At 32.9% G+C, this 19,534-nt stretch overlaps 1 protein-coding gene across 8 annotated transcripts in view; it reads right to left on the reverse strand.

Moving 5' to 3' along the window:
* LOC145266927 (fibroblast growth factor 18-like) overlaps positions 1–19,534 on the reverse strand; it is a 789,681-nt gene that overhangs the window by 15,923 nt on the left and 754,224 nt on the right. For all 8 annotated transcript variants that reach the window (XM_080122720.1, XM_080122722.1, XM_080122726.1 and 5 more), the window contains one exon: positions 6,856–6,956. In XM_080122720.1, the coding sequence (XP_079978846.1) occupies positions 6,856–6,956 (101 nt within the window). The remainder of the gene's footprint in view (positions 1–6,855; positions 6,957–19,534) is intronic.

The raw sequence follows: 19,534 nt of genomic DNA on the forward strand, positions 1-19,534 counted from the left end.
CCAAGCAAGTACGTAATAATGTTTTCACCTGAACTACATTTTTTTTTTTTTTTTTTTTTAAGATCATTGATCTACACAAGCGCTGGGTTTTCAAATGCCGCGACATTTGGCCGGTGCTGTCCGGGAAATCTTTAGGATCTGTTAAAGGTGATAAATGAAATAATAATAATAATAATAATAATAATAATAATAATAATAATAATAATAATAATAAACAGACCTGATAAATAAATAAGAAGGAAAGGCAGATGGAAAGGAAGAACGGAAAAGAACGTGACAGTACGTGCAGGTGAGTATGTCGGCAGGGCAGACAGGTGAGATAAGTGGATCGGTAGGTATAAAACAAAATATATGAAAAAGAAAAAGAAAAGATGGGTTGGAGAGGGGAGGTGGCAGAGCGGATTGGCTCGGGTTTTGGCGGAGGATGGCGGGCACCGGTCCGATGGAAAGGTATGCCTGGTATGCACTGTTGACACCGAGCGACTAACATTTTTTTTGTACTCATCTCTCATGTAAAAACTCAACACTCGAAGGACACTCCCCCTCTATCTCCCTCACTTTCCTCTCTCTCTCTCTCTCTCTCTCTCTCTCTCACACACACACATACACACACACACATACACACAAGCGCATATCTAACCAATAATTTTCTGGGGCCCCCACGTCTCTTAAAGAAAATGTAGTCTCAAATGCTGTAACCGTCAATAGCCGTGTTTTTACGACTAAAACCACAACCACCACCACAACCACTACTACTTCCACAACCACTACTACTACTAATATTTGTAATCACTAGGAGTTCTCACACATGCTATAATAAGCGATTCCTTCCTAATAATAAACAGTGGAGTTCCCTGGGCTCCGAATGACAAAAAAGTCTCCAGAGATTCCCAGTGCTTTCCACCTCTTTCGTTAACCATTACAAAATGAGTTTGCGTTATCCCAACAGCTGCTTACCATTGAGTTCTTGTGGGGTCGGCCATTGGTCTTCGTTGGAATTTAGGTGGCAATAAAGCCTACCCAGATAAAAGAAACTAATAAATCTCTTAACATCGTAATTGATAATATTAAAATTACTTTATAGCCGACATCAGAATAGAAAACAGAAAAATTAACTTAAGGATCCGCCATTTAAAAACAAACAAACAAAAAAAAACAAAAAAAAAAAAAACAGAATTGTGTCTAGAATTATCTACTGGATTATTTTCTGTAATTTTAAAATGTAAACAATTTTTTTATACAGGAACAAATATGTATATACATACACAAATTTCTAAATACATGCACATATATACATCCGCATATATGTATATACATACATATGTATACGAGCGCATATATGCATATGCATACACATGTACATGTGTGGAAGAATTCGTTCCCTATGGACACATATAGACATATACATAAACATATATATTTATATATATATATATATATATAACATAAAAATGACAATGAAATTTACCAAAATGATCCAAGATGGTAAAACTAAACTATATCATAAATATTAAAGAATTAATATTTATAAAGTAATCTCAACCAGATGTAAAAGCTCGATAAACCCAAATAGGAGATAGAGCTTATAATAAGAACAAATTGTTAATAAAACATGTTTAAAAAAACATAGTTAATAAAACATGTTAAAAAACACTTTGAAAAAGAGTTAAAGAAAAGGAAACACTAAAAAGGACTATCTACTTATTTAGTATTTCCTTTTCAAATTAAATATCTTTGTAACTCTTTTTCAAAGTGTTTTTAACATGTTCTATTAACTATTTGCTCTTATATATATATATACATGTATGTATATATATATATATATATATATATATATATATATATATATATATATATATGCAGATATATACACATACGCATCTAGATACATATATATTAGTAATGGGACGATTCCTTGGTAAATTCCCGATTCCGATACAATAACCGATTCCTTAATAAATTCCCGATTCCGATACAATTACCGATTCAGATTCTTTATAAACTCTAAATATTTAACAATGAAGTAGTTATTTTTTCACAATTATAGCAAAAACACATGTTAAATGTACAGGTATTTTCTCATGCGTAAAAATATTCACTTGTAAGTGATGATCGTTAGCTTTTAGTTTTATTATTAATTAAAAATCAATAAGTATTACTATCGACAGTGAAAGATTTTTGCCTTTTAAGAGAATTAAATAAAAATATATATAAGTATCGTTTATTGGCATCGGAAGGTAAGTAATCATTCTTCCGATTCCGATTAATCGTCACAACGTTAATATATATATATATATATATATATATATATATATATATATATATATATATATATATATATTTGTAGTCATCGACATACAGTCCTGTTTCGTTGTATCACAACTCATCAGTGCCGCTAGATTAGCATCTCTCCCAAGCCAAGGATTGAACCTAGAACCGTCGGCAGTTCTTCCATTCGACCATGGAGGCGACGCCCGTAAATAACTCGTCGGAATGTCTATTTAAATAGACACCCGCCACCACTTTTATAGTGCTCAAACCGCCTGTTTGTAAACAATGCACATATATAGGCATAGATATATATATATATACAAACATACATACATACACATATACGCAAACACGTATAGACATTAGACTTGAATGCCTATTGAAGAGAACTTGAGTGTCTACTAGAGAGCATCCTTGAGTGTCTAACGTCTCTCAGGAGTTTGTCACGAAAACCTAACATGAAGATATTTTTTCTACGGGTAAATCCTGAGTAAATATTCAAAATCATACAGTATTCGCGGCCAAAAATTTCTCGGTAAAACTACCCATACTAATTTATTTTTTTTTTTTTTCATGAGGAATGATGCAACTACTTCAATTTATGGCAGCGCAAAGCTGAATACTCTACGAGACAAAATCAATTCATGCCCTAGAAGCCAGCTAGACCAAGAGAGCCATAACTTATTTTAAAATAATATTATATTCCCAACTCGGTGTTCGAGAGTTTCGAAAAACTTCAACAAAATATTCGAATATCGGCGTATATCATATAGAGATCAAGTGTTAGACCCTAGGAAGGGGGTCCTTGATTTCTGAGAACTTCGACCAAAGTAAAATGAACACACACACACACACACACATATATATATATATACACACCTATATATATTTAGTCATATACAGGGTGACCCCCCCCCAACAAAAACAAAAGCTAAATGGAGGCCATCTAGAACATATGCTTTAGAACGGAGAAAAAAAGGCCAAAGACCCTAGTGTTTTGATGTGATGTTTTGAATATAATAAACTAGTTATGACCAACGTTTCATTTCATTCGGACAAAACACTAAGAAACGGGGCATAATTAGATTTGGAGCCAATTTTTTGGGTCAGCCTGTATATACATGCACATGTATATAGGAATATATAGACACATGCACACATACATATACACACACATGTATATACATATACACATATATACACATACGCGTGTGTGTATATATATACATACATACACATATATACACACATATATACACATACGCGTGTATATATATATATATATATATATATATATATATATATACATGCATACACACTGGGTCAACGGCCAACTAGCACCGTGTATATTTGTGTGTGTGAATGTGTATTGGGGTGGAAAGGGCTCCCGTAAGCCGTGGTGAAGGCAACCTTTCTAGGAGAAGCAAAGCTCTGATTTAAAAAGCCATAAAGCGGAAGACCATTACCCGCATTGAGCTGGTCTGCAGTTTAATTTGTTGCTGGCTATCTTGCTCTTGCTTGTTGCTGGATCTCAACATTTGGAACCGAGAGAGAGACTTAGCTGTCGTACAAAGCTAAGACTATGTAACATCATCTTTGTATAGATACTCCCTCAGGCATTTGGGCTCATTGATTTTAAATGTCTGAGGGAGTGGCACTCGTCTGACAAGAGACGTTGCAATCATAACATACACACATGTATATACATATACACATACGTGTATATATATATACATACGTACACACACACACACATATATATATATATATATATATATATAGATAGATAGATAGATAGATAGATAGATAGATAGATAGATAGATAGGTGTTTATATAGGATAATTGTTTTAATAATATGCTTAGAAATGTTATGTCTATATGTAGGTTATCACCTTTCACAAATATTTTAAAAAGGTAGAAACGTCCGATAGCGCCGATTAATCTAATGACATCGAGGTTAAATATCGAATTTATCCATTAAAAAAAAATGTCTTCTAAAGTCAATTTATGTCCTCCTGTCGATTAAGACAAATCGATTTTAAATAATAAATTATTTTAAGAATCTGTGAGACTTGCGGTGAACAGAAAACGGAAGTCGAATAGAGACTGTTTTAGTAGAAATAACGAAATTAAAGTAAAAAAAAAAAATTACTTTCTCTTTTCTTTAATTCCCGGACAACAACGGACCGGAACAACTAGTACTTCTCTAAATAAATCAAGATTACGTGGGCGTAATTTGAATGTCTATTTTGTGTGGCCGAACAAAGCCATTAACAAACCTGTTTCTTGTATTTATGTAATAAAAATAAGTGTTTAATATATTTTTCTTTTATTTTTGACCTATATTTTTTTATGATTTTTCACTAAAGTTGAACTTCTTATAAATGTCTATCAAGTAAACTCGTTGGATTTTTTTATAAGTCAGACACAAATATCATTTAAAATGACAAACCACGCTTTGTTTCTGATTAGCAAATTTCCATTTATCATTGTTTGTCATGTTATTGGCAATACAGTAACACACCCCGCTACAAGTTTTGTTTTTGTTCATAATTTTTTTTTTAAATAAATTACTCAGTCCGGCCGATAGAAACTATATTTTTGAAACATCTATATTGCATTTCTGTTTTTTTTTTTTGTTGTTGTTTTTTTCTGTTTTTCTTTCTTTGTCCGTTCAACTTTTTCTTGGAAATTGCAGAACCGATGTTGATGGAGCTTTGTTATGACAAGGTGCAGCGAACTAAGTATGATGGTGTCCGTTCTCTTCGCAGTTAAGGATTAATAGCGATTAGAAATTAAATGTCACCTTTTTCTGGAAAGTTCTAGGACGATTTGGCTTAAATTTTGTATCTGTCTCTTTGTTATGATAAGGTGACGCGAACTAAGAATTATAGTAACTGTTAAACTCACAGTTGAAGATTAATAGGAATTTATGTTGATTAGTAATTTAGTTCCAGGTTTTAAAGAAACTACTGGGCCAATCTGATTTGATTTTTTTTTTTTTTTTTTTTTTTGCGTTGAACTTCTTAAATATCTATCGAATTAACTCGTTGGATTTCAAAGTCAGACACAAATAGCATTTAAACTGACTAGCAAATCTCCGTTTCTGACTAGCAAATCTCCGTTTATCATTGTTGTGCCATATTATATCTACTATATATTGTCTGTGTATTTGTATGTGTGTGTGAGAGAAAGAGAGAAAGAGAGAGAGACAGAGATAGATTTTGTTCTCTATGGACTCCAAAACGGCTGGACCGATTTTTATGAAATTTCACACAAACATGATTTATGTGACTTGGAGTGTATATAAATACGTTTTGAATCAACATACTTCCGATAAGTAACAAAAATCGATAATCGAAAACATTCGATTGAAGCAGAAACAGTCCGATTTTGAACAAAGTTAACACTTTCATACAGCCTAACACCCCATGAGCATTTGAGAAATTTAATCACCGATTAATAGTGATTAGATTTTCGTTATTTCCATGGCAAGTGCCCGCCTGAGCGTCGATCTAAGGCCCCCTCATAGACTGACTTTCACGAAAAACACTCGTCTAACTGCAACCACTATCAATAATTTCCCTCGCCCTTTATCTGTGCCTAAACCTAAAGGTAGATTTCATGAACAAAGCTTCTTTCTTAGAACTGTACGCCTGTGGAACTCTCTTCCGTTGGACTGCTTTCCAACTGACTACAAGTCCAATGTAAACAAGTTCTTGGTGAGCCGTCCCCTTAAACAATCCAATTTACCAAATTTCAACAACTAACGATTAATATATTTCCCCCATTGACTACTGTACACTTATTAACCCTTATCCTCGAGTGACCTCCGGGTCTTGATAAGTGGTGACTTCTTTGTAAAAAAAAAAAGGGGGATTTCACTTTTTATCCAGAAACTTGTTGGACAATGAGACTGAACATTTGCGTCTTGCTGTTCCCGAAGAGTGGTTCTGATTCAATAGAAATACTTCTCTTCTAAAATTGGATTTCTATCGGACTAAGTACGGGAATCGGTAAAATCAACTAAGAATACATACATGTAACAAAATACTATCGATAATTTCCCCCATTCTTTATCTGTGCCCAAACCTAAATGTAGATTCCATGAACAATGTTTCTTTCTTAGAACTGTCTTCCGTTTTCCTGCTTTCCAGCTGACTACAATATGGTCGTCTCAAGATCAAAGTGTAGTATCTGTTCTTCAGATGCTGCACTTCTATTTCTTGTTCTCTTTCGGTGGAGGAGGGATCCTTCACGACTGAGACAATTTTTATTTTTGTACCTTTTCTCCACGTTAAAAAACGACCCTGGTGTCTAACTCTGTCCCGTGGGGAGGCATAGTAAATAGGTACAATATGGTCGTCTTCAAGTCCAACGTAAACAAGTTCTTGATGAGCCGTTCCACTTAAGTTAACAAATTTACCGAATTCCCATTACTAACGATTACTATATTGTCCAATTGACTACTGTACACTCTTACCCCTTATCTCTGGGCCTTGTTAAGTCGTGATGCCTATGTAAAAAAAAAAAAAAAAAAAAAAAAAAAAATCAAAGACAATCAAAGAAAATAAGAAACTCACCCGCAAAATAAGGCGCCCTTTTTTACTAAAGCACATGAATTTATTTTCTTTGCCGAGTATTCGTATTATGCCATATGGACCATACTGTATCGTGATGTTTGCTGTAAAGAGATGGAATAAAAATAAAATAAATAAATAAATATTAAAATTAGGAAACATATCGCATCATAATCTTTTTTTACAAAGAGAAATGGAGACAAAAAAACATTTTAAAAAATATATTAACGTCGTATAAAACAGGGGGGTACATGACTTGCTGTTTCAACCTTCCACATTTATCATCGTAAAACCTTTTGGTGTGTTGTAGAATGTGTTCAATAATTGATAATTGTATTCATCTTTATCTTTAATAATCGTAAGGTGCGTTTGCAACTATTGATTGCCAACTCGACCTAATAATTAAAGACAATATGAATAGGAATTAATGCATAGAAGTTTTGACGCAAAGCAGGTGGTCTCCCTTTACCAGGCTAGAAAATTCCTCACACCCAACATTATTCTGTATATATATATATATATATATATATATATATATATATATATATATATGTGTGTGTGTGTGTGTGTGTGTGTATATATGTATGTATATGTGTATATATATGTATGTATATATGTATATATATATGTATATATAGCTATATGTATATATATGTATACATATGTATATGTATGTATAGATAAATTTATTTATTTATATTTATTTATTTATATTTATTATTATTATTTATTTATATTTATTATTATTATTATTATTATTTATTTATATTATTATTTTATATTATATTATTATTATTAGTATTATTTATTTATAACATTTATATTATTTATTATTATTTATTATAACGGACATTTGTTCCAAAAAGAATATAAATTGCATTATATCTTTTTTAAATATATCAACGGCTATATGACATTAGGAAAACATATCCTACTCTCTTTCACAAGACTATGCCCTCCCATTTTGGGGGAAATTCGCAACGACATTTTCCGTTTATGAAATGGAACAGGTTAATACATTTCATTACATCAAAAATATATTTTCAAATATCTGTACTGGTGTTTTGTTTTCTTAATTTCATTCATCCAGAGGATTGGTTGATTGTTTCGGTTTGACGGCATATCAACCCTTTTCAGGTAAATTAATGCCGAATCCAGTGATTTTGAATAAATTTCTTTTAATAGAATATATATTTTTTTCAGGCCATTTTCTATTTAACCCATAGTTGGGACCCTAACAGGTACTGCTACTCCAGGTCAAGGTGGACCTGGGAGCAATGGCAATTAAAGGGTGGCTGAACACTCCCCAAAGCCCGCAAGTATGGGGCCTCGCCATCAGATATAGTTTAAGGTCATATCCAGGATCTCATCCAGAGGAAGTCTCGAAATAAAAACGAAACGTTGATGAATACATAACTTGGTTTGTTCTTTTTATTCATTTCTTTGTATACATATGTCTAATGTATGTCTTTATTTAAAATCTGCAGAAAGCATTCTTTATCCGCATGACGTCATATGATTGCGTGTTATCTTTAAAAACGATCTGTTCGTCTGAAAAATAAACAATATAGGAGCCACCTGCTAGTAATAAAAGTGAACTAGAAATGGAATATTTTAAATTCTGCTATTGCGCTGTCATTTTATTAAACACAAAACTGGGTAGATTGCTTCTTTCTTAAAACAGGGTGTGTATTGTACTCTACGACAACCTTAGCGACTAGCAGCAATATAAATAAACCAGACTTAGCCGTTAAAAATAGGAGAAAAAAAGTTATATCCCTCTGACACTCTCTGGGGGACTTTTGGGGCTAAACGGGGCGGGGTGAGGCAAATGCTGAACTTAGTCAATTGATGCCTTGGTTTTTTATAAAACTTTCTGAAAAGTTGTAACTAACCGATTTCTATATAATTTTGTTTGTCTATATTTCGCGATAACTCTCAGGTTTACCCCAGGGTCTCTTTTAGGGCTAATAAAACACTCCATTTTTGAGTCTATTTGATAATATTTTTCCAAACTTTTCAGTATATGTCAATTTAGCAGCTTCGCATGGTGCTGAACTCAAATTTAAATATGTTAAGACATTGGGGACTTTTGGGACTAAATGGAAGGGGGCCAAATGATGGACTTAGCCATTTCTTTTTTCTTTTCTTTTTTTTTTTTGCATGGTGCAGAACTCATATAAACACATGTTAAGGACTAAAACTGCACCGTTTGTTGATTTTTACCTGGATTTGACACCCTCTGGGGGACTTTTGTGGCTAAACGGGGCGGGGTGAGGCAAATGCGGGGATCATGCATGCTTCACTTGTTTTTATTTTTGTATTTTTTTAATCATCTGAGATGAGTAACTTGTATATGTATATTGTTGCGACATAAGAGCAACAACAACTATGAAGATGAGGATAACAGTCCGAAAATAAATAAACAATATGGGTTGTTCATGGCAAATTAATAGCTGAATATCATTAGCTTTTGTGCTCATATGTTGCATTAAACACTAATCTCTATTAATCCAAATTCATACCAACCGTATATGAATCAATAGTATCTGTCGGTATAAAAATAATTGCATATAAGAGCTAGACATGCCCTAAAATGGAGTACCGTTACTACATCTAAGCAGGAACTACTCGGCGAACCCTATCCATCCTTGATAAAATTCAAAACCGGCTTCGAAATCTAGTAGGTGATACATTTTCTCATTTTTTTTACACAAGAATCACCACTCATCAAGGCCCGGAGGCCACTCGAGGATAAGGGTTAATGGGTATAAAATAGCGAATGTGATTATAGCGTTTTGACATAGGTAGTGGGAATTTTGTAAGTTGGATTACATAGGGGGACGGTTCATCAAGAACTTGTTTACATTGGACTTGAAAACAATCAGATTGCAGTAACCTGGGAAGAAGGTTAACGGAAGAGAGTTACACAGGCCGGCAGTTCTAAGAAAGAAGCTCCGCTCATGGAATCTTCATTTAGGTTTAGGCTCAGATAAAGAGTGTGGGGAATTATTGGTAGTGGTTCTGGCTAGACGAGTGTTTTTCGTAGAATGTTTGGCGAATTGTAGAATGTATATTGGTGTGCCACACGAACAACAACAACTATAAAGATGAGGATAACTGTCCACAAATAAACAAACAATATCCATTTCTTGATCTTTTCGAATTTTCACGAGTACTTTCGCTTTGTTACCGACAATCTATACAGGTTCCAGTAAAACCACAAATCGCACAGATTATAAAATATCTGCTAAACCGTACCAACAAAAATACTATCTATTGAATTTTCAATATTTAACAATTTCTAATTCTTTAACTCTATCTTCTACAGAAACATAATGTTTATGGTTCAGACTTCACAATATACTACCGAAAGCAACCCCGTAGCATTCAAAGCTGGTGACGTTACCACTATACCAACGTGGCACGCGCATGAACTGATTAAAATTAAGAATTAAAAATAAAATAAGATGAATGTATATACTACATAACGATTTTCTCAATTTTTACCCAATTATGACCACTTAAAAACTATTTTAACCTGCTAGGAACACATAAAAGAACGGTCCATAAAAATGCAATCATTTTTGATCTTTAGCGCTGCCCTGCGACTTTCGGAAGATATAGTTTGAAAATATAGAGACAGACAGACAGACAAACAGACATATAGTGTTTTATATATTAGATTATAACATGCATTCTTCGGAATTATCTGATCGATTCCCTGCTTCTTTTGTTTAAGCTCGTTGACTCGTTGGTCTAGTTGTCTCCATCAATTCGCTGTTGTAATACACCATAGTTATCATTAATCACCAAGCAGTGTTTTGCCTAATACAAGCATCGACGGCTATGAGTCTCCATCCATCTCTCTTCATTGTTCCTATTTACAATGTCTCCCCACGGGACAGAGTTAGACACCAGGGTCGTTTTTTAATGTGGAGAAAAGGAACAAAAATAAAAACTGTCTCAGTCGTGAAGGATTCCTCCTCCACTGACCGAGAACAAGAAATTGAAGTGCAGCATCTGAAGAACAGATGGTATTTATTTGCTCCCCCACCGAGCAAATTAGGCACAAGGCCGATTTTTAATGTGAGGAGTGAAGGGAGGGGGAAGGGAGAAAGGGGGCCAGCTCCCGAGAGGTGGGAAATGGGAGCTGGTTAATGGTCAGGCATGTGGGGTTGCCCCCACATCTGGTCTTTGCTAGTCATAGCTAGTCATAGCTAGTCATAGCTTGCAGCATCTGCCGGAACAGATGGTATTTATTTGCTCCCCCACTGAGCAAATTAGGCACAAGGCCGTTTTTAATGTGAGGTAAAAACCAGCTCCCCTAAAAGTAGGCAAAAAGGGGGCACTCTGGTTACCAAAAATGATAATTGTCCCAGTGTAGAGGGTTTCCCCTCCACTGACCGGCACAAACCATCTTAAGTGCAGCATCTGCCGGAACAGATGGTATTTATTTGCTCCCCCACTGAGCAAATTAGGCACAAGGCCGTTTTTAATGTGAGGTAAAAACCAGCTCCCCTAAAAGTAGGCAAAAAGGGGGCACTCTGGTTACCAAAAATAATAATTGTCCCATTATAGAGGGTTTCCCCTCCATTGACTGGTACAAATTATCTTAAGTGCAGCATCTGCCGGAACAGATGGTATTTATTTGCTCCCCCACTGAGCAAATTAGGCACAAGGCCGTTTTTAATGTGAGGTTAAAACCAGCTCCCCTAAAAGGGGTCACTCTGGTTACCAAAAATAATAATTGTCCCAGTATAGAGGGTTTCCCCTCCATTGACTGGTACAAATTATCTTAAGTGCAGTATCTGCCGGAACAGATGGTATTTATTTGCTCCCCCACCGAGCAAATTAGGCACAAGGCCGATTTTTAATGTGAGGAGTGAAGGGAGGGGGAAGGGAAAAAGGGGACCAGCTCCCGAAAGGTGGGAAATGGGAGCTGGTTAAAGGTCAGGCATGTGGGGTTGCCCCCACATCTGGTCTTTGCTAGTCATAGCTTGCAGTATCTGCCGGAACAGATACTACACTTTGATCTTGACCCAAAAGGCCAAGGGTTGTTGTGCCTATCTCTTCATTGTTGCTTAGCGCCGTTTCTCGCATAAAGAGTCTGGTGTATTGCCACAACTCTTGTTTTGCATTTGTACAGGCAGTAGGTTGCAGTTTCTTTCTGCCCGAGCAATGCCCATACTGGGCGATTGTTCTGGCCATTGTACCCAGGGGAATTATCAGCTCGGCACAAAAAATACGAAACTATGAACAGAATTATTTCTGGTTGCTTCCGTATTACACCAGTTATCTGCTTTCTATGACCTCACATTGCCCGGATCGGGCAGAGGGGAGGGCTAAGTAGACTCTCGACCGTGCCCAAGGGTTTCGGAATTTCGGAGGCAAGAAGGCGCCTTGCTTTACCTTTGACAGTAGTGCAGCCCCGCTACCTTGTTTTAATACAGCTTCTTATTGCCGTAGCGCCTTTCTATGAATTGCAATTTTATGGAACTCTCTTCCTGCTTAGTGTTTTCCTTCCTTTTCAAGGCTAAGGTCATTAAACATCTCGACATCTTGGGTATTGACGATTATCGTGTTTTGTTTTTGTAAATTCTTTACATCAACTGGCTTCATGCCCTGTCCCGCACGATTTCCATAAAAAAATTGCTGAGAAAATAAGCAAATTATATATAAAACCTGTAATGTCTGATGAAGTTACTTGATCGTCAATACGATTCGATAACCGAGACATGTGTAACTAAGCAGATAAAAACGGTAATAAAAAATAAAACATATTTGCTGTGCAATAGTATTGAGCACATTCTTCTTCAAATTTACTAATTACCATTTTTGCTATAATATATATATATATATATAAAATAAAATACGCATCAAATACGCTTGAAACCAAAACACAACGTAATATTAAGAAAATTAACAAATATTTTACTTGTTTGAAATTTATCACAAATATATTTCGGAGGTGGCCTTCATCTTCAGTGCGTTGTTTTGTTTCTGTTTTTTTTTTCTTCTTCCTTGCCATGTTGTAAATTTGGAGAAAGAAGTCTGTGTAGAGCCGCGCATTGTATCTGAAGGTTGTATTTTGAAATGTTTGAACTATGCGTAGGTAGCGCGAGAATAACGTCCAGAATGAGAGTTCAATAGAAACGTTGTTTTAATTTGAATAAAATAAAATACGCATCAAGTACACTTGAAACCAAATCACAACGTAATATTAGGAAAATAAACACACACACACACACACACACATATATATATATAAATATATATATACACACACTAGCAAAAGTACCCGTCGTTGACTGGGTTCAAAAAGCCTACAGAAAATGGACTCAGATTTATGAAAGTATGATAGGTTATGAAAAGGAAGGGTTGTAAAAACATAGCTTCGAATTTGAGGGTATCAAAACCAAAGCAAAATATGATGAAACTAAAAATAAAATAGATAAACCCCATAATTTATTACAAACATTTGAATATGAAACATTTATCACAATATTCTGTGAATCTATATTAAAAAATCTTAAACTTTGTGACATATTTCCATTCTATGGAGGTCAGGCGCGAACGAACACCCAATAATTTTATTATACCATATTTCTTCACACTCAAACATAATTATTGAAGTATACTTATGCAAATAGATATGAAAAGTCTTTATTAAAGTTTGTGCCTATTTCCATTCTATGGAGGCCAGGCGCGAAAGCAGACCCCACAATTTTATTATACCATCCCTATTTAAGTTGAAAATACTTATCAAAGTATTCTTATGTACATCTATATCAAAAACACTTGTAAACGTTTTTTTTTAAATTTTTAATTTTTTATTTCCATACTTTGTGGGCTAGGCGCATACTCAGACCCCACAATTTTTATGAATCACCGTTTTGCAGGATCAAACATACCCATTCCTGTGTGTCGGTACATCTTCTATCATTATATGGAATCAGTTTTTTTTTTTAATAATCAACCACATAGGAGCCTAGTCGTGACCAAACACACACACAGACGTTCAGCTTTAATTTATATATATATATGTATATATATATATATATATATATATATATATATATATATAGCATTGATATGTACTTTGCTTGAAGCATTGTGTGGGATAGGTGTTTAAAAGATATTTAGAAGGCTGTCAAATGCGCGGAATGAATTATAGTCGCTGTTGGTAAGAGGAGACGAGAACAAGTGGCGATTTACAAATCAATAAGTACACATATATATATATATATATATATATATATATATATATATATATATATATTCAGTTGTATGGTATAATGTCTTACTTGTAAGTCTATGCGACGTATTCCAGTATTAATTTCGGAGAAATTTTCCCTTTTCACAATCGACCTGTTACGCACACCATTTGAAAAGGGGAAAGTTTTTCCGAAATTAATAATGAAATACGTCGCATAGACTTACAAGTAAGACATTTTACCATACAACTGAATAAATATGTATAAATAAATATATATATATATATGTGTACTTATTGATTTGTAAATCGCCACTTGTTCTCGTCTCCTCTTACCAACAGCGACTATGATTCATTCCTCGCATTGTGACAACCTTCTAAATCTCTTTTACGCACATAAATATCGCTCAATGCTTTCAAATGGTCATCCACTTCGTATTAAACAGATTTGCTTAACTCCGGGGGTCTAGAAGGAATAGATGATCTAGCAAGAGTATCGGCATATACGAATCACATTTAAAATAGGAATGAACTAAGTACTTGTTAAAACAATATAAAATGTGTTTTTTGTTCTTGCTTGTTTCTTTTTATGAGTAGGGCGTGATGTAGCAGGTCACGTGAAACTTGTCACACATTTGGGTGTGGACGATGGATGTTTTTGTTACCAGAAATCAGTTTTAATCTAACATTTTAGAAACGGCAATGCATACGAGTGAAAACGCTCTGCATCGTTAAGTTCGGTAAATAAGATACATACGTAAGTTGCTCAAGCATATTATTATTTATCATGCCTTCTCACGTTTGAATGCAGACAGGCAGATGTTAACATATTTCTGTCTTGTATAGCCACACTGAACAGGGTTGTATAAGGTGTGTCAAAAAGTGAGATCGATATATATATATACATATATATATGTGTGTGTGTGTGTGTGTGTGTGTGTGTGTGTGTGTGTGTGTGTGTGTGTGTGTGTGTATATATATAAAGCTGAATGTCAGTGTGCGTGTCTGGTCACGTATAGGCTCGTATATGGTTGTACTTTAAACTGATTACATATAATGATAGAAGATGTATCGGGACACAGGAATGGGTATGTTTAATCTGGCAGAACGCTGTTTCATTAAAATTGCGGGGTCTGCGTACGCGCCTGGTCCACAAAGTATGGAAATAAAAAAACTTTAATTAAAAAAAAAACGTTTACAAGTGTTTTTGATATAGACGTACATAAGAATACTTTGATAAGTATGTATTAACTTAAATAGGGATGGTATAATAAAATTGTATGGTCTGCGTTCGCGCCTGGCCTCCATAGAATGAAACTAGGCACAAACTTTAATAAAGACTTTTCATATCTATCTGCATAAGTATACTTTGATAATTATGTTTCAGTTTGAAGAAATATGGTATAATAAAATTATGGGGCGTTCGTTCGCACCTGACCTCCATAGAATGGAAATATGTCACAAAGTTTAACAAGGTTTTTTAATATAGATCCACAGAATATTGTGATAAGTGTTTCAGTGTGAACAAGTATAGTATAATAAATTATGGGGTTTATCTATTTTATTTTTAGTTTCATCATATTTTGCTTTGGTTTTGATACCCCCAAATTCGAAGCTATCTCTTTACAACCCTTCCTTTTCATAACCTATCATACTTTCATAAATCTGAGTCCATTTTCAGTAGGCTGTTTTTGAACCCAGTCAACGATGGGTACTTTTGCTAGTATATATATACACACACACACACACACATATATATATATATATATGTGTGTGTGTGTGTGTGTGTGTGTGTATTACTATAGAAAAATGCGAGAATGACAACTAACATGGTTAAGCTAAAACAAGGAAAAGTAGCGGACAATTTGTTAAAATTGGAAAAGAAAAAGACAATATATTCTAGAAATAAAAATTATAACTTAAAATATTGCAGCGTTATGAATTGCAACATTGGTTATATAAAGTTATAAATTCAATTTTAAAAAAATCTTAATGCTGCAATATTTTAAGTTATAAATTTATTATATTTTTTACTAGAATATCTTGTCGTTTTCTTTTCCAGTTTTAACAACTCGTCCTTTACTTTTCCATGTTTAAACTTAAGTATATTACTTTCTATGCTCGCATTTTTCTATTGTAATCCATGATATTTCCAGGTTTGCTATAAATTCACTAGTTCTTTGTTTAATTTCAATCTTATTTTTTTGCCCCAATAAACACATATGCAATAACAATGTATGCCACTCGTCTGCTTTAAATAAAATAAACCCAATTTTCCTCTTTTCATGCTTTCATTCTGTCTGTTTCCTGAGTAACTTCTCTTTTCACGACAGTAGTCGCTGAAGCGACAGGGTTGCTATGGAAAGCAGTCATAAAAAGCGTCGCTCACCTCCTTACAATTTTTACGATTTTGAACATCAGAAAAGTTATCATTAGTTTTGTGTTAGTGAACGAAAATTGAAAAAAAAATTACAATATAACTGAGGAAGTTATCTAAACTGTAATAATTGTTAAAAATTTAGTTGAAAATTGTTCGATGAATATATACATGTATGTATGTGTGTGTGTGTGTGTGTGTGTATATATATATATATATGAGTTAAACGATTTGACCTTTGACAATTCTACAAAACTCTTCCGCCAATTTTGGGTCTAAACACTTTCAATTTTCGATGTAGCTTACTTGGACATTGATTAAACTTTGTCGTTTAATCTGAGCCTAAAACAATAAATGTTAAGGGGTCAAAATTGAAGCCAAAGTTTAAAAAATTGACTTTAGCGATCTCTACCAAATTATTCAGTCTAAGCATTAGAGATTTTACATAAAGTGTATTCAGACAAAGGGCAAAGCCTTTCAGTTGGTTTTTGGCTGAAAATTTAGCTGCCAAGTGGTCAAAGTTCAAACGATTGTACCTTTGTGGTCTCTAACAAACTATTCAGCCAATTTTTGGGTCTAAACATTTGAAATTTAACATAAAGGGTATTTAGACATGCAGCAAGGTTTTAATCAGTTTTGAGCGAAAGATTGGCTGCCCAGAGGTCTGAGTTTACCTTTGCAGCCTCTACCAAACTCCTCCGCTAATTTTGGGTCTAAACACTTGAAATTTTAGATATAAATAACCTGGAAACGAGTCAAATTTTTAAATATATATACATATTTTTAATATATATACATATGCACATAAAGTTATGAATAGTATATAGCGCCCGATCAAAGCCGTGCTGTACTGCTAGTTTATATTTATATTTATATTTATATATATATATATATATATATATATATATATATATGTATATATATATATATATATATATAGAATCCTAGAGTGGATGAAACGCGGAATATTCAGTATAGCTTAATCGGCATATATATATATATGTGTGTGTGTGTGTGTGTGTGTGTGTGTGTGTGTGTGTGTGTGTGTGTGTGTGTGTGTAAAGATGTTGTAGAATTTAATTGACAATATTTCATTCAAAACAAGGAATACGAAATATATTTAGATAAATAATTTTATATTTCTATTAGGCTGTCTGTTTTCCCATTTTTTTCTCATGATTGAAATTTATTATAAACCTTTACGATAATAGGCTACAGCGAACTAAGTATTATGGTATCAGTTTTACATGTTACATATATGTCATATTTCGATTAGTCTGTTTGTTTTTCCCACTTTTTCTTGTTTATCATGGGGCTTTGTTGTGATAAGGTGCAGCGAACGAAGCAGTATCGGTAGCAATTCATGAAGATTAATTTTTAATAGAAAAAAAATGGGCAAAAATTTTCCGATATGCACTGATCAATATGGCATAAAGCATTTTTTCTTCATCAACGGACTATAACTTTTGCCGGTTTCCAACGGGCAAAAAAAGTCTACTTATAAATAATTTAGTTGTCGCTAAAGATTGTTTTATGGACATTCGTTCATGCTAGGTTTCCCGCGATGGGGAACAGCTTGTGCCCTGACCTGTCAGATGTACATTTTTTTATGTTTTGCTCGACTGACCTCCATTTAGAACATCGAGACCTCCGGGCTCATTTTTCAAAATAAAATCGATTTGAGATTAGATAATTGACCAAACTTAAAAAATTTAGTAAAATAAAATAAAAATAAAAACAAATAAAACAGGTCACTGGGCCCCAATTTTGTATTTCCGCTTAAAAATTTAAAAATATCTTTTTAACAGTTTTCCCACGATAACAATAAGCGCGGGTAAATGACAATGGCAATGACCCTGACAAAATGGCTTGTCACTCAAACTATCAACATGCATTTAGTTTTCGTATTCAGTCTTTCAATGGGAAAGATATATATATATATATATATATATATGTATATGTGTGTGTGTGAACATATATATATACGTATATGTATACATATGTATGTCTGTATGCATATATATATACATGTATAGGTATATCTGTATGCATATATATACATGTATATATATATACATATATATATGTATATATACATACATATATATATACATATATATATGTATATATACATACATATATATACATATATATGTATATATACATACATATATATACATATATATGTATATATACATACATATATATACATATATATGTATATATACATACATATATATATACATACATGTGTATATATACATACATATATATACATATATATGTACGTATATATGTATATATACATACATATACATGTATATATACATACATATATATACGTATATATGTATATATACATACCTATATATGTATATATACATACATATATATATACGTATATATACATACATATCTATGTATATATACATACATATCTATGTATATATACATACATATATATACGTATATATGTACATATACATACATATCTATGTATATATACATACATATATTTACATATATATGTATATATACATACATACCTATATATGTATATATACATACATATATATATACGTATATATGTATATATACATACATATATATATACATATATATGTATATATACATACATATATATACACATATATATGTATATATACATACATATATATACATATATATGTATATATGCATACATATATATACATAAATATGTATATATACATACATATATATACATATATATGTATATATACATACATATATATACATATATATGCATATATACATACATATATATACATATATATGTATATATACATACATATATATACATATATATGCATATATACATACATATATATACATATATATGCATATATACATACATATATATACATATATATGTATATATACATACATATATATACATATATATGCATATATACATACATATATATACATATATATGTATATATACATACATATATATACATATATATGTATATATACATACATATACATACATATATATGTATATATACATATATATATACAAATATATGTATATATACATACATATA

The sequence above is a fragment of the Euprymna scolopes genome, chromosome 42 (assembly GCF_053919585.1).
Source record: "Euprymna scolopes isolate OS-2025 chromosome 42, ASM5391958v1, whole genome shotgun sequence".
Classification (NCBI taxonomy): Eukaryota; Metazoa; Mollusca; class Cephalopoda; order Sepiida; family Sepiolidae; genus Euprymna; species Euprymna scolopes.